The following is a 14,499-nucleotide window of genomic DNA, read 5'->3' as shown; positions in this document are numbered from 1 at the left end:
GAGGGAGTGTATGGACGCCGTCATGTTAAAGTAGTCATCTTGTGGATGGAACACTGGCAGCGACATGGTGAAGGAAATATACATTAGGTCCCGGTAGGCGCACAGGGACGGGCTCTTCTTGCAAGCAAATGGCCCTCTATTTGGGTGTGGTGTTACTATCCCTATATTTCGAAGTGTGGAAACCGGCGAAGGTTTGCACTTGTCTCCAGAATGTACATTCTTTCCACCACTAATATTAGTGTGAGTACAATACCACTGGGTAAGATCGGTATCTCTTAATATATCAGGGATTTTACCTGCTTGGATATCTCGGATGATATCAGTGACCTTGGTTAAAACTAAATTTCCATACGCAGTGCATATTACCTCTTTCCCCATACCATCCTCTCTAGCTTTCTGATTATTTATGTTTATGATTTTGTTTATTTTCTGTTGTGTCTTTTCAAACAACTGGGCAATATCTTTCATGTTATAAACCGTAAACCTTTCCTCCTCTGCAAGCCCCTCAACACCCTGCAGAACTGGTTTCAGCACTTGCCGACCCTCTTTCTGTTCAAAATTTCCGATATGCCTGTGAATTGCTGACAAATCAGCTCGGTTCCAAATTGACATGCCAGATGCAAAAAGTCCTGGGATGGACCCAATTATGCTGTCCAAGCCCTTTAACTTTCTTGATCTGAAAATGCCCCTATGGGGAGTGAGGTTTGGTTCTGCAAATGGGTCCTGAGTTTGGCTTGCATGGGAGGCAATCAAATCTACCAGCAAGGAGGAGTAAAACAGACACACATTTGTCCGGGCACATGAGCCAAATTCAGCCATGTTCCACTGGGACAAATTAAGTACCACTGTTACATGAGTGAAGTTAACGTTATTGAACAAAATTCCAGGGATTGATGTTGCCGTTAGGCCACTAGGTGGTCCCTCTTGCAGTGATGGGCATTCCAAGGATGTTGGTTCATAGTAGGGGATTGCAGCTGTATTTTTGGGCAAAGTTGTAGGACCAGGAGTGTTAGTCTTTGGGGACACATGCAAGGTGACTTTTCCTGGGACGTACTGAAGAGTGGATGCCTGTGTGTTGCTGGACAAGGGGATGGAGATAAAAGAATATTTCCACTCTCCGGCATCACTCAACCGTGTCTCTTGAATCAACAATGATCAATTCTGAAAACTCATGACTCTATCCCGGTAGTCAGTGAAATTCCCTGCGACGCCGTCCCTTCGTGGTCGCCACTGTTAACCTTAAAAATCTATATTTCTGATTTCTTAATCTTAGTGTGCGTCCCACTAATAAAGGGCCATCTCTCATTGACTTGCACAGGACCACCCTGATTGGTTAGCCCTCTCCTCCCCCGAGCGTATTTCTTTCAAGATTGGTCAATTTCCTCATAACTTAATTTCCCCTCAATAGCAACTCCTCTTTTGGCTTTAATTGGTTAGTGATAATTAGTCTGAAGCAAATTTAATTGAAGAGAAAGTTACTCTTGAATAGGGCACTTAACTATGCGCAGTCCTAGCCGGGGTAAATTGTCCATTCCTGAACAGATCAAAGCAATATTTTAAGCATATCAACCACCCTTTGAAATGGATAAATGGTTGATCAGCACGGAAGAATACACAAGCCTTTATCTAGCAAATTAATTCGGCCCCATACCGACTACACACTCAAATGGTATCTTTTCCTGGGCCTTTGACTACCAAATTAGGTAAACAGCAGGATATCTCCCTAACACAAACACTTAGCATACTTGTAAGACAAAAGGGACTTTTAATTGAATTACATACGCTAACCAAAAGTCTGTTCATGTATTTGCTCACATCCTGCCAAGTTAACCTAATACTTATTATAAACCTTCTTTATTTATTTATCCTAATATATACATCTATAATACAAATATTCCCAGTTGCTAATGGAGATTACTCATAAACTCCTCATAAGGCAACACGGTGTACAGGGATAGGGGACTGGAACCCCCTCTTAAGTTGGGCTGTATGCCACCCAGTTGTTTTCTGCTTCTTGGATGGCCAGAACAGACCTATCCATCAAAACAATCTAAGGGTAGCATCATGGTCATCGCGATATGCGTTTACGAAATGTTACAGAGTAGACCGGGCAGCTTTTTTATCTGTAGAAACTGGCAGACAGGCTATCATGCCTGCATTTGCCTATTTTAAATTCTTTTTCAAATAAATATTTTACTATGCATCAACCCACCCATTTTAGCTAGTTATTTGTCACAGGTATGCTGCCATGGAGGCCAGGAAAACAGAAAATAGTTTTGTACTTAGCATAATTTTCTTTTCCTGGTGCCTTTCCATAGCAGCATACAATCCTACCCTCAGTATGCTATATTACGTAGAATGCTGGGAGTGCACTAATCCTTTTCTTTTATATTCCCTGGTCCTGAGGGATGAGCCAAGGTGGAACTTGTCACAGGTACAGGTATGGTGCCATGGATAGGCACCAGGAAAAGAAAATTATGGTAAATATGAAACAATTTTCTGTTTTACTGTAAATACCCTGTATCCTTATATCCTAGTTGTAAGTAGGGTTTATTACCTTTACACACCAAATTAGCACCTTCCCAGTGCCCTGATGCATTGCAGACTGATGTATTGGATCCACTCTCTGCAATAAATCCTTTTGCACACACAAATGTAACTTTGCTTCTGTAAGCGCTGCTATTAAATAAGTGGATTACAGTATTTGGCAAAGCTTGTGGGAGTCCACAGTCAACAGCTGGAAAACAAAGTTAGATCACATAAAACTAAAATGAATAGAATACATTATTAGTAGCATTGTTTGTGAAGCAATTGCTGCAATGACACAAAACGATACAATAACAGGTGGACACAGGAGAGGGAGGGGCCTGAACATGGTATCGGCTAGGTGTGTTTGCTAGGAGATCCGAGGATTAAGGATGAGCTCAGACGTGTTCGCCAGGAAGCCGGCACTGCACAGAGCTAATCACAGGTAGTGAGACATTTCCCGATTCCCCGCAATTTATTATAAAAAGTTTAAAGATCAACTGGTACCAAAACTATGCTCCTATTGGAGTGTTATTGAGGAAGGGGTGGAAATTAAAATAGAATTGCTGCTGGCTTATATTACATTGATACCAAAAGAAGGAAAGGATATCACGCAATGTGCTAGCTACAGACCAATATCACTATTGAATGGATACAAAGCTTTATGCTAAAGTATTAGCCACAAGATTGAAGGGACTAATGCCGTAGTTGATACACACTGATCAAGTGGGGTTCATCCCAGGTAGGGAAGGAATAGATGAGGGGGTAAGAACTGTGGTATTATTACAAAAAATTTAAAGAGATGGACCCCCAGCTCTATTACTGTCAATAGATGTAGAGAAAGCATTTGACAGGGTATTCCTGTTAGCTAAAATAGAGGAAATAGGGATGGACCCAATTATTAAATGAGATAAAAGAAGAAATAAGAAAAATCTCAATAAGGCCACTCTCTTGGATAGGGTGTATAAACATCATTAACTACTTCAATACTGGACACTTTCACCCGTCCTCCTTACCAGACCAATTTTCAGCTTTCAGTGCTGTTATACTTTGAATGAGCATTACATGGTCATGTAACACTGTACCCAAATTTTTTATAATTTTTTTTCACACAAATAGAGCTTTTTTGGATGGTATTTAATCACCGCTGGGGTTATTTTATATTTTTTACGCTACAAATAAAAAAAATGCATTTTTTCTTAGTTTCCGTTATAAAATTTTGCAAATAAGCAATTTCTCTTGCTACATTTTGACCAAAAATTATGTTGCTACATCTCTTTGTTAAAAATAACCCAAATCAGTGTTTATTTGGTGTTGGCAGTGATGGGGGACAGACATATTTTTTATGGGGACAATGAAATGTGTAGAGAGACATGGGTATCAGTGGTGCTTAGTGTATTTTATGGAGTGATCTGTAACAGCTGTCTGTGTAAAATCTGTCACAGATCTGCAGATTCCCCCCCCCCCCCCCCCGCACACTGAGCTCTCACTGAGCTCAGCAGGGAGAACTGTCACAGAGACACGTGTCTCTGTTTACATTGTGACAGCTGTAATTGGACACAGGAGGGAGGGCTAACCACAGCGCCCATATCCTGATATCATGGCCGTCGTTCTGAGGGACGTTCCTGAACGTCCACTCAGAACGAGGAAAGGACCACCCAGCCGTTTATGGCCAGGTGAGGGGTAGTTAAGATGGGAATCCTACCAAAGGTGCTTTATAAGTTTCAGATGTTCCCAATATACAGTGAGAACGTCAAATATTCAGACCCCCTTAAATTTTTCACTCTTTGTTATTTTGAAGCCATTTGCTAAAATCATTTAAGTTCATTTTTTCCTCATTAATGTAGACACAGCACCCCATATTGACAGAAAAACACAGAATTGTTGAAATTTTTGAAGATTTATTGAAAAAGAAAAACTGAAATATCACATGGTCCTAAGTATTCAGACCCTTTGCTCAGTATTTAGTAGAAGCACCCTTTTGATCTTATACAGCCATGAGTCTTTTTAGGAAAGATGCAACAAGTTTTTCACACCTGGATTTGGGGATCCTCTGCCATTACTCCTTGCAGATTCTCCATAGTTCTGTCAGGTTATATGGTAAAAGTTGGTGGACAGCCATTTTTAGGTCTCTCCAGAGATGCTCATTTGAGTTTAAGTCAGGCCTCTGGCTGGGCCATTCAAGAACAGTCACGGAGTTGTTGTGAATGCACTCCTTCGTTATTTTAGCTGTTTGCTTAGGGTCATTGTCTTGTTGGAAGGTAAACCTTCGGCCAAGTCTGAGGTCCTGAGCACTCTGGGGAAGGTTTTTGTCCAGGATAGCCTTGTACTTGGCCACATTCATATTTGCCTCGATTGCAACCAGTCGTCCTGTCCCTGCAGCTGAAAAACACCCCCACAGCATGATGCTGCCACCACCATGCTTCACTGTTGGGACTGTATTGAACTGGTGATGAGCAGTGCCTGGTTTTCTCCACACATACCACTTAGAATTAAGGCCAAAAAGTTCTATCTTGGTCTCATCAGACCAGAGAATGTTATTTCTCACCATCTTGGAGTCCTTCAGGTGTTTTTTTTTTTTAACAAACTCCATACGGGCTTTCATGTGTCTTGCACTGAAGAGAGGCTTCCGTCGGGCCACTCTGCCATAAAGCCCCAACTGGTGGAGGGCTGCAGTGATGGTTAACTTTCTACAACCTTCTCCCATCTCGCAACTGCATCTCTGGAGCTCAGCTACAGTGATCTTTGGGTTCTTCTTTACCTCTCTCACCAAGGCTCTTCTCCCCCGATAGCTCAGTTTGGCAGGACAGCCAGCTCTAGGAAGGGTTCTGGTCGTCCCAAACATCTTCCATTTAAGGATTATGGAGGCCACTGTGCTCTTAGGAACCTTAAGTGCAGCAGAATTATTTTTGTAACCTTGGCCAGATCTGTGCCTTGTCACAATTCTGTCTTTGAGCTCTTCAGGCAGTTCCTTTGACCTCATGATTCGCATTTGCTCTGACATGCACTGTGAGCTGTAAGGTCTTACATAGACAGGTGTGTGGCTTTCCTAATCAAGTCCAATCAGTATAATCAAACACAGCTGGACTCAAATGAATGTGTAGAACCATCTCAAGGATGATCAGAAGAAATGGACAGCACCTGAATTAAATATATGAGTGTCACAGCAAAGGGTCTGAATACTTAGGACCATGTGATATTTCAGTTTTTCTTTTTTTTTTTATAAATCTGCAAAAATGTCAACAATTCTGTGTTTTTCTGTCAATATGGGGTGCTGTGTGTACATTAATGAGGAACAAAAAAATGAATTTAAAGGATTTTAGCAAATGACTGCAATATAACAAAGATTGAAAAATTTAAGGGGGTCTGAATACTTTCCGTCCCCACTGTATGTGCCACAAGAATACTTAAATACCATAAAGAAGATGATACTTAAATATGGCAGCATAAAAAGCCAAGAATTCAGTTTGCAGTGATTAGTAAAGATAAAGACAGCGAGTCACAGGTTTTACATAGCAGAACGAGCAACAGCAGTTCCATTGCAGCAATTAGCTCAATTTCCTCCAGAGATGTTAACTCTTCTTGGCCCATCCTCAAGAGAATCCTCTCAGCACGCAGCAAATATCCCTCCTAGGCATCTGGATGATGGGGGGCCATCTGAGGATACCACATAAGAGCTCAGCCCTCGGAGGTGGCAAGGTGTACAGGGATAGGGGTCTGGAACCCCCTCTTCAGTTGGGCTGTATGCCACCCATTTGTTTTCTGCTTCTTAGATGGCGAGAACAGACCTATCCATCAAAACAATCTAAAGGGTAGCATCATGGTCATCGCGACATGCGTTTATGAGATGTTACAGAGTAGACCCGGCAGCTTTTTCATCTGTAGAACTGGCAGACAGGCTATCAGGCTGGCATTTGCCTATTTTAAATTATTTTTCAAATAAATCTTTTTACTATGCATCATCCCACCCATTTCAGCTAGTTATTTGTCACAGGTATGCTGCCATGGAGGCCAGGAAAATAGAAAATTGTTTCGTACTTAGCGTAAGTTTCTTTTCCTGGTGCCTATCCATGGCATGCATACAATCCCATCCTCGGTATGCTATATTAGGTAGAATGCTGGGAGTGCACTAATCCTTTTCTTTTATAATATTCCTCGTCCTGAGGGAGGAGCCAAGACGGAGCGTGTCACAGGTACAGGTATGCTGCCATGGATAGGCACCAGGAAAAGAAAATTACAGTAAACCATTTTCTGTTTTACTGTAAATACCCTGTATCCTTATATCCTAGTTGTAAGTAGGGTTTCTTACCTTTACACACCGAATTGGCACCCTCCCATTGCCCTGATAAATTGCAGACTGATGTATTGGATCCACTCTCTGCAATAAATCCTTTTGAACACACAAATGTAACTTTGCTTCCATAATTGGTGCTATTAAATAAGTGGATTACAGTATTTGGCAAAGCTTGTGGGAGTCCACAGTCAACAGCTGGAAAACAAAGTTAGATCATATAAAACTAAAATGATTAGAATACATTATTGGTCATAATAATCCCTTGCACTTAAATATATTAATATTTCTGGGCTGCAGAAAACAAGGCTAGCATTGTTTGTGAAGCCATTGCTGCAATGACACAAAACGATACACTAACAGGTGGACACAGGACAGGGAGGGTCTTGAACATGGCGTCGGCTAGGTGTGTTTGCTAGGAGATCCAAGGAGTAAGGATGAGCTCAGATGTGTTCGCCAGTAAGCCGGCACTGCACAGAGCTAATCACAGGTAGTGAGATATTTCCCGATTCCCAGCAATTTATTATAAAAAGTTTAAAGATCAACTGGTACCAAAACTATGCTCCTATTGGATTGTTATTGAGGAAGGGGTAGAGATGAAAATAGAATTGCTACTGTCTTATATTTCATTGATACCAAAAGAAGAAAAGGATATCACACAATGTGCTAGCTACAGACATGGGCGTCCGCAGAACTTTTTCCAAGGGGGGGGGCATCATTTTAAGGCCATTCATGCTCCGCCTCTTTTCGACAATCTCATGAAAATCTTTCCACTGGAAATACACATGTGTTATATAACAGATAATTCAGCTTCACTTTGTATTGGAAGTTACTCTGGTGGCTGTGTTCCATGCCCATATAGCCTAGAGAATGTACATCTTTTTACATTGCAATACATCTGTTGTGGCCATATTTTGATCTCATACTGTCACTGTATAGGCTGTTTTCATCAAGATAAAAATATGGCAACAATAGATGTATTGCAATGTAAAAAGATGTACATCCTCCAGGCTATATGGACATGGTACGCAGCCACTTGAGTAACCTTGCGAACGCCCATGCTTTCAAAAACCAGCCCTGGAGAAAATTTCATACCAGCCTCACAGCATTATTATACCAGCCCAACAGCACAACGTCATTAGTTTCTTGTTCATGAAAGGGAAAACCAAACATTTTAAAGCACATTTGATTAAGAGAGTATTAGATATAAAATCACATAGGGCTTTATATATATATATATATATATATATATATATATATATATATATATTCAAATTCCAGTTAAGGCTGGGTTCACACGGCTGCGGGGGGAGATCCGGATGTGATTCGTACCGCAAATCACATCCGATCTCCGTAGCGATGCGAGTTCAGCCATACAGATAGTATGGCTGAATTCGCATCGCTCCCGCAGCAAACTCGCACGGGACCCTTTTTTTGGTCCGCAACAGAATCGGATCGCATGGGGGTTCACACCATGCGATCCGATTCCTGTGCGAGTCGGCAGATCGCACTGCGATATGCGGACGGATCTGGGGGTGTCGTTAACATATCATTGACACTCCCAGCCGTCCGCATAGGGCAGTGTGAACTGCCGGCGGGAGTAATGCGATGCGGGAAAACGCCGCGGATTCGCTGCGTTCCCACATCGCAGCGGTGTGAACCCGGCCTAATAGTGGTAAGTGATCAATCATCAAGGGGGACCCCAGAAACTCAGAACTCAGAACGTTTCTGCAGAAAGAATACTCTAAGGTAAGGGGGGTGGGTTACTAATATAAGGAGGAAACCCTTTATATCAGTGCCCCTTACATTATCGTATTCACTCCCCCTTTACATCAGTGACCCCCCCCCCGACTGGCCTGGCGGTGCTGTCACTGACCTCCTCTTAGGTGCACTGTGCAGGGCTCAGTCAGTCGGCTCCAGCTTGGTGGCTCTGGTTTTATCTTATAGTCTCCTGCCCACACAAGTCTGACTTCTCCCATGACCCCCATCCCGGCGGTGCTCCCATTCTTGACTCCTCTCCAGACTCCCTCAGAGACTGCAGACATGCTACAGGAGATGGTCAGAGACTACAGACTTGATGCAAGAGCTCAATGCAGCCTCACCAGTGCCCATCAAATGCAGACTGACTGTGCCCACCAATGCAGCCTCACTGTGCCCACCAATGCAGCCTCTCTGTGCCCACCAATGCAGCCTCTCTTTGCCCACCAATGCAGCCTCACTGTGTCCATCAAATGCAGCCTCACTGTGTCCATCAAATACAGCCTCACTGTGTCCATCAAATACAGCCTCACTGTGTCCATCAAATGCAGCCTCACTGTGTCCATCAAATGCAGCTTTACTGTGCCGTGAATGCAGCCCCTCCTGTGCCCCATGTCCCAGTCTGCAGTCCCTGTCTGTGGGAAGGTGTGTTGTTGATGCTCGGTATGGTACCTTGCATGCCAGCAGGCTATCCATGATGGCCAGCAGCAGGCAGGGTCTGTTCTCATTTTGGATGGGGACGGTGCTCCTTCCAGAGGATCTGTCTGCTGTGAGATGGAGTGGTCCCTGGCCACCTGCACCTTCAGCCGTCCTCATTTTCCAGCCCCAGTCAGCCTGCCCTCTGGTCCTGGGGAAGTGGAGAGCACTGGGTGGGAGTTGGAGAGAAGGGGGAGCAAAGAGTACTGGCGGGGTTGGAGAACACATGGGTAGGGGCAAAGAGTGAGGGGGAGTGGAGATCACAGGGGTGGGGAGTGGAGAGTGCTGGGGGGGACTTGAGAGCACTGGGGGAAAGAAAGAACAGGGGTGGGGAGAATGGGGGGCTGGAGAGTGATGGGGAGAGCTGAAGAGCACTGGGGGGGGAGAACTGGGGTGAGAGCACTGGGGGGGGAGAACAGGAGGAGAGCACTGGGGGGAGAACAGGTGGGAGAGCACTGGGGGGAGAGCACTGAAGGGAGTGGAGAGCACTGGGGGGAGAACAGGGGAGAGAGCACTGGGGAGGACTGGGGAGGACTGGGGAGGAGAACGGGGGGAAGCATGGAGGAGAGAGGACTGGGGGGAGTGGAGAGCACTGTGGGGGAGAGCACTGGGGGGGGCAGTGGGGGAGAGCACTGGGATGGTGGGGCTAGAGAAGGACGGGGAGAGCTGGAGAGCAGGGGGGGCAGCAAGAACAGGGGAGGAGAAAACTGTGGGGGGGGGGCAGGAGAGTGTGGTGGAGGAGAGCACTGGGGGGAGTGGAGAGCACTGTGGGGGGAGAACAGGGGCGAGAGCACTGGGGGGAGTGGAGAGCACTGGGGGGAAAAGCACTGGGGGTGAGCGGGGGGAGTGGAGAGCACTGGAATGGTGGCTAGAGAAGGATGGGGAGAGCTAGAGAGCAGGGGGGGGCAGCAAGAACAGGGGAGGAGAGAACTGTGGGGGGGGCAGGAGAGTGTGGTGGTGGAGGAGAGCACTGGGGGGGCAGGAGAGTGTGGTGGTGGTGGTGTAGGAGAGCACTGGGGGGGGCAGGGGAGTGTGGTGGTGGTGGAGGAGAGCACTGAGGGGGGCAGGAAAGTGTGGTGGTGGGGGAGGAGAGCACTGGAGGGGGCAGGAGAGTGTGGTGGTGGAGGAGAGCACTGGGGGGCAGGAGAGTGTGGTGGTGGAGGAGAGCACTGATGGGGGCAGGAGAGTGTGGTGGTGGAGGAGAGCACTGGGGGGGGGGCAGGAGAGTGTGGTGGTGGAGGAGAGCACTGCAGCACCTCCCTCCCTCGATCCTCCTATCCAGGCACTGTGGCACACAGAGAGGGCTGTACAGATGGGCATCTACTCCTCTGGATCACATCGCTGGCTGGCTCTGTGTTCGGCAGCCGCTCTGTAATACAGTCCCACCCCCCCAGACCTGCTCGTGTGATAGTAGAAAGAATCAACGTTCTGCCTATCACACGAGCAGGTCTGGGGGGGTGGGACTGTATTACAGAGCGGCTGCCGAACACAGAGCCAGCCAGTGCTGTGATCCAGAGGAGAGAGCTTAGGATGCAGCCGCCAGCATGGTGGCGATTGCAACACCTTGGGGATTCCAGGGGGGGGCACTTGACCCCCCTTGCCCCCTGCTGCGGACGCCCATGGCTACAGACCAATATCACTGCTGAATGTAGATACAAAGCTTTATACTAAAGTATTAGCCACAATATTGAAGGGACTATTGCCGGAGTTGATACACACTGATCAAGTGGGGTTCATCCCAGGTAGGGAAGGAATAGATGAGGGGGTAAGAACTCTGGTATTATTGCAAAAAATTAGAAGAGATGGACCCCCAGCTCTATTACTGTCAATATATGTAGAGAAAGCATTTGACAGGGTATTCTTGTTAGCTACAATAGAGGAAATAGGGATGGACTCAATGGATTAAAACATTATATAAACAGCCAACAGCAGCAGTAAAAGTTAATGGGATCTTATCATTACCTTTTGAAATGTTTAATGGAATGAGACAGGGGTGTTCCCTTTCACCTCTTTTGTTTGTATTGACATTGGAGCCCTTATTAGCTACTATCAGGAATAGTGTAGACATAAAAGGAATAAGAATAGGAGAAGAGGAACATAAAGTGGCAGCATATGTAGACAAAATTCTGTTTTATGTGTATAGCCCTAGAACAACGCTACCAAAGATAATGAAAGTACCTAAATATTACGGAGAATTATCAAATCTAAAAGTTAACCCTACAAAATGGGAAATTTTAAATATCAATATGGATAGGGAAGAAGAACAAAACCTAAAAGGAGAATTTCTGTTTACATGGCACAAAATATTAAGATCTTTAAAAAATATATATACCATACAAATTATATTCAATTATTAAATGAGATAAAAGAAGAAATAAGGAAAATTTCAATGAGGCCACTCTCTTGGATAGAGTGTATAAACATCATTAACTACTTCAATACTGGGCACTTTCACCCCCCTCCTTCCCAGGCCAATTTTCAGCTTTCAGCGCTGTTATATTTTGAATGAGAATTGCATGCTCACGTAACACTGTACCCAAATTACATTTTTATCATTTTCTTCACACAAATAGAGCTTTTTTTGGTGGTATTTAATCACTGCTGAGGTTATTTTATATTTTTTACGCTACAAATAAAAAAAGACCGACATTTTTTTAAATTTTTTTGCATTTTTCTTAGTTTCCGTTATAAAATTTTGCAAATAAGTAATTTCTCTTGATACATTTTGCCGAAAAATTATGTTGCTACATTTCTTTGGTAAAAATAACCCAAATCAGTGTTTATTTGATGTTGGCAGTGATGGGGGACAGACATATTTTTTATGGGGACAATGAAATGTGTAGAGGGACATCGGTATCAGTGGTGTACTTTATGGGGTGATCTGTAACAGCTCTCTGTGTAAAATCATCCTTACACAGAGAGCTGTCATGGATCTGCAGATTCCTCTACCCCCCCTCTCACTGAGCTCAGTGGGGAGAACTGTCACAGTTCACTGTTTACATTGTGACGGCTGTGATTGGACACAGGAGGGAGGGCCAATCACAGCGCCCATATCCCAATGTCATGGCCGTCTCGTTCTGAGGGATGTTCCTGAACGTCCACTCAGAATGAGGAAAGGACCACCCAGCCCTTTATGGTCAAGTGAGAGGTAGTTAAGATGGGAATCCTACCAAAGGTGCTTTATAAGTTTCAGATGTTCCCAATATACAGTGGGGATGTAAATTATTCAGACCCCCTTAAATTTTTCATGCTTTGTTATTTTGCAGCCATTTGCTAAAATCATTTAAGTTCATTTTTATCCTCCTTAATGTACACACAGCACCCCATATTGACAGAAAAACACAGAATTGTTGCAATTTTTGCAGATTTGACGGTAAATGATGGTAAATATGAAACAATTTTCTGTTTTACTGTAAATACCCTGTATCCTTATATCCTAGTTGTAAGTAGGATTTCTTACCTTTACACACCAAATTGGCACCCTCCCATTGCCCTGATGCATTGCAGACTGATGTATTGGATCCACTCTCTGCAATAAATCCTTTTGAACACACAAATGTAACTTTGCTTCCATAAGTGGTGCTATTAAATAAGTGGATTACAGTATTTGGCAAAGCTTGTGGGAGTCCACAGTCAACAGCTGGAAAACAAAGTTAGATCACATACAATTAAAATGATTAGAATACATTATTGGTCATAATAATCTCTTGCACTTAAATATATTAATATTTCTGGGGTGCAGAAAACAAGGCTAGCATTGTTTGTGAAGCCATTGTTGCAATGACACAAAACAATACACTAACAGGTGGACACAGGACAGGGAGGGTCTTGAACATGGCGTCGGCTAGGTGTGTTTGCTAGGAGATCCAAGGAGTAAGGATGAGCTCAGGTGTGTTCGCCAGGAAGCTGGCACTGCACAGAGCTAATCACAGGTAGTGAGACATTTCCCAATTCCCCGGAATCTATTATAAAAAGTTAAAGGATCAACTGGTACCAAATCTAGAATAGAATTGCTCCTAGCTAATATTGCATTGATACCAAAAGAAGGAAAAGATATAACACAATGTGCTAGCTACAGACCAATATCACTAATGAATGTAAATATAAATCTTTATGCTAAAGTATTAGCTACAAGATTGAAGGGACTAATGCCGAAGTTGATACACAATGAACTATTATTACAAAAAATTAAAAGAGGTGGACCCCCAACTCTATTACTGTCAATAACCAATAGAAAAAGCATTTGACAGGGTATTCTTGTTAGCTACAATAGAGGACATAGGGATGGGCCCATCAGAAATGTTTGGGCCCCTTACACAGCTTTAGGCCTGCCCCCCCCCCCAGCCTGACCACGGGCCATCCTACCGAATCCGCACACTGGCCACCTCACCTGTACGCACTAAGCCCCCCCTCAATCCTGTATATATATGTCAGCCCCCTCACACCTGTATATATATGTATATATATATATATATATATATATATATATATATATATATATATCACCCCCCCCCCACACACACACACCTGTATATATGTCAGCCCCCCCCCACACACACACCTGTATATATGTCAGCCCCCCCACACATCTGTATATATGTTACCCCCCCACACACACACACACCTGTATATATTATATATCAGCCCCTCACATACACACAGTGCTGTGTTTTGGCCTAGGCCAAGCAAGGGACCTCGCAGACCCACCAGGGACCCGGGACCCTGCACAACCACCAGGGGCCTCGCACAGCCACCAGGGACCCTACACAACCACCAGGGACCCTACACAACCACCCAGGACCCCGCACAGCCATCAGGGACCTCGCACACCCACCAGGGACCCGGGATCCTGCACAACTACCTAAGACCCTGCACAGCCACCAGTGACCCTGTACAACCACCAGGGACCCCGCACAACCACCAGGGATCCTACACAACCACCCAGGACCCCGCAAAGCCACCAGGGACCTCGCACAGCCACCAGGGACCCCGCACAGTCACCAGGGACCCCGCACAGCCACCAGGGACCCTACACAACCACCCAGGACCCCGCACAGCCATCGGGACCTCGAACAGCCACCTGGGACCCTGCACAACCACCATGGACCCAGCACAACAACCAGGGACCCTGTACAGGGACCCCACACAGCCACCAGGGCCCCCACACAGCCACCAGGGGCCCCGAATAGCCATTTGAGAAGGATGGGGTGGAACAATTTTAGATGGAG

General features: G+C 44.9%; 1 protein-coding gene across 4 annotated transcripts in view; it reads right to left on the bottom strand.

The window, feature by feature from the left end:
- The window catches only part of SUSD1 (sushi domain containing 1), a 321,740-nt gene that overhangs the window by 193,622 nt on the left and 113,619 nt on the right, over positions 1–14,499 (bottom strand). For 2 of the 4 annotated variants that reach the window (XM_077475343.1, XM_077475342.1), the window contains exons 8-10: positions 12,732–12,911; positions 6,836–7,015; positions 2,558–2,737 (exon numbers count right to left, since the gene is read on the bottom strand). In XM_077475343.1, the coding sequence (XP_077331469.1) occupies positions 2,558–2,737; positions 6,836–7,015; positions 12,732–12,911 (540 nt within the window). The remainder of the gene's footprint in view (positions 1–2,557; positions 2,738–6,835; positions 7,016–12,731; positions 12,912–14,499) is intronic. The other 2 variants (XM_077475344.1, XM_077475345.1) reach the window with 2 other exon arrangements.

This window comes from Lithobates pipiens, unplaced genomic scaffold, assembly GCF_037356315.1.
Source record: "Lithobates pipiens isolate NorthernLeopardFrog02 unplaced genomic scaffold, aLitPip1_a1.2 Scaffold_13, whole genome shotgun sequence".
In the NCBI taxonomy this organism is placed as follows: domain Eukaryota; kingdom Metazoa; phylum Chordata; class Amphibia; order Anura; family Ranidae; genus Lithobates; species Lithobates pipiens.
Note: the sequence above shows the minus strand (reverse complement) of the source record. Positions and strands in the feature narration are given on the sequence as shown.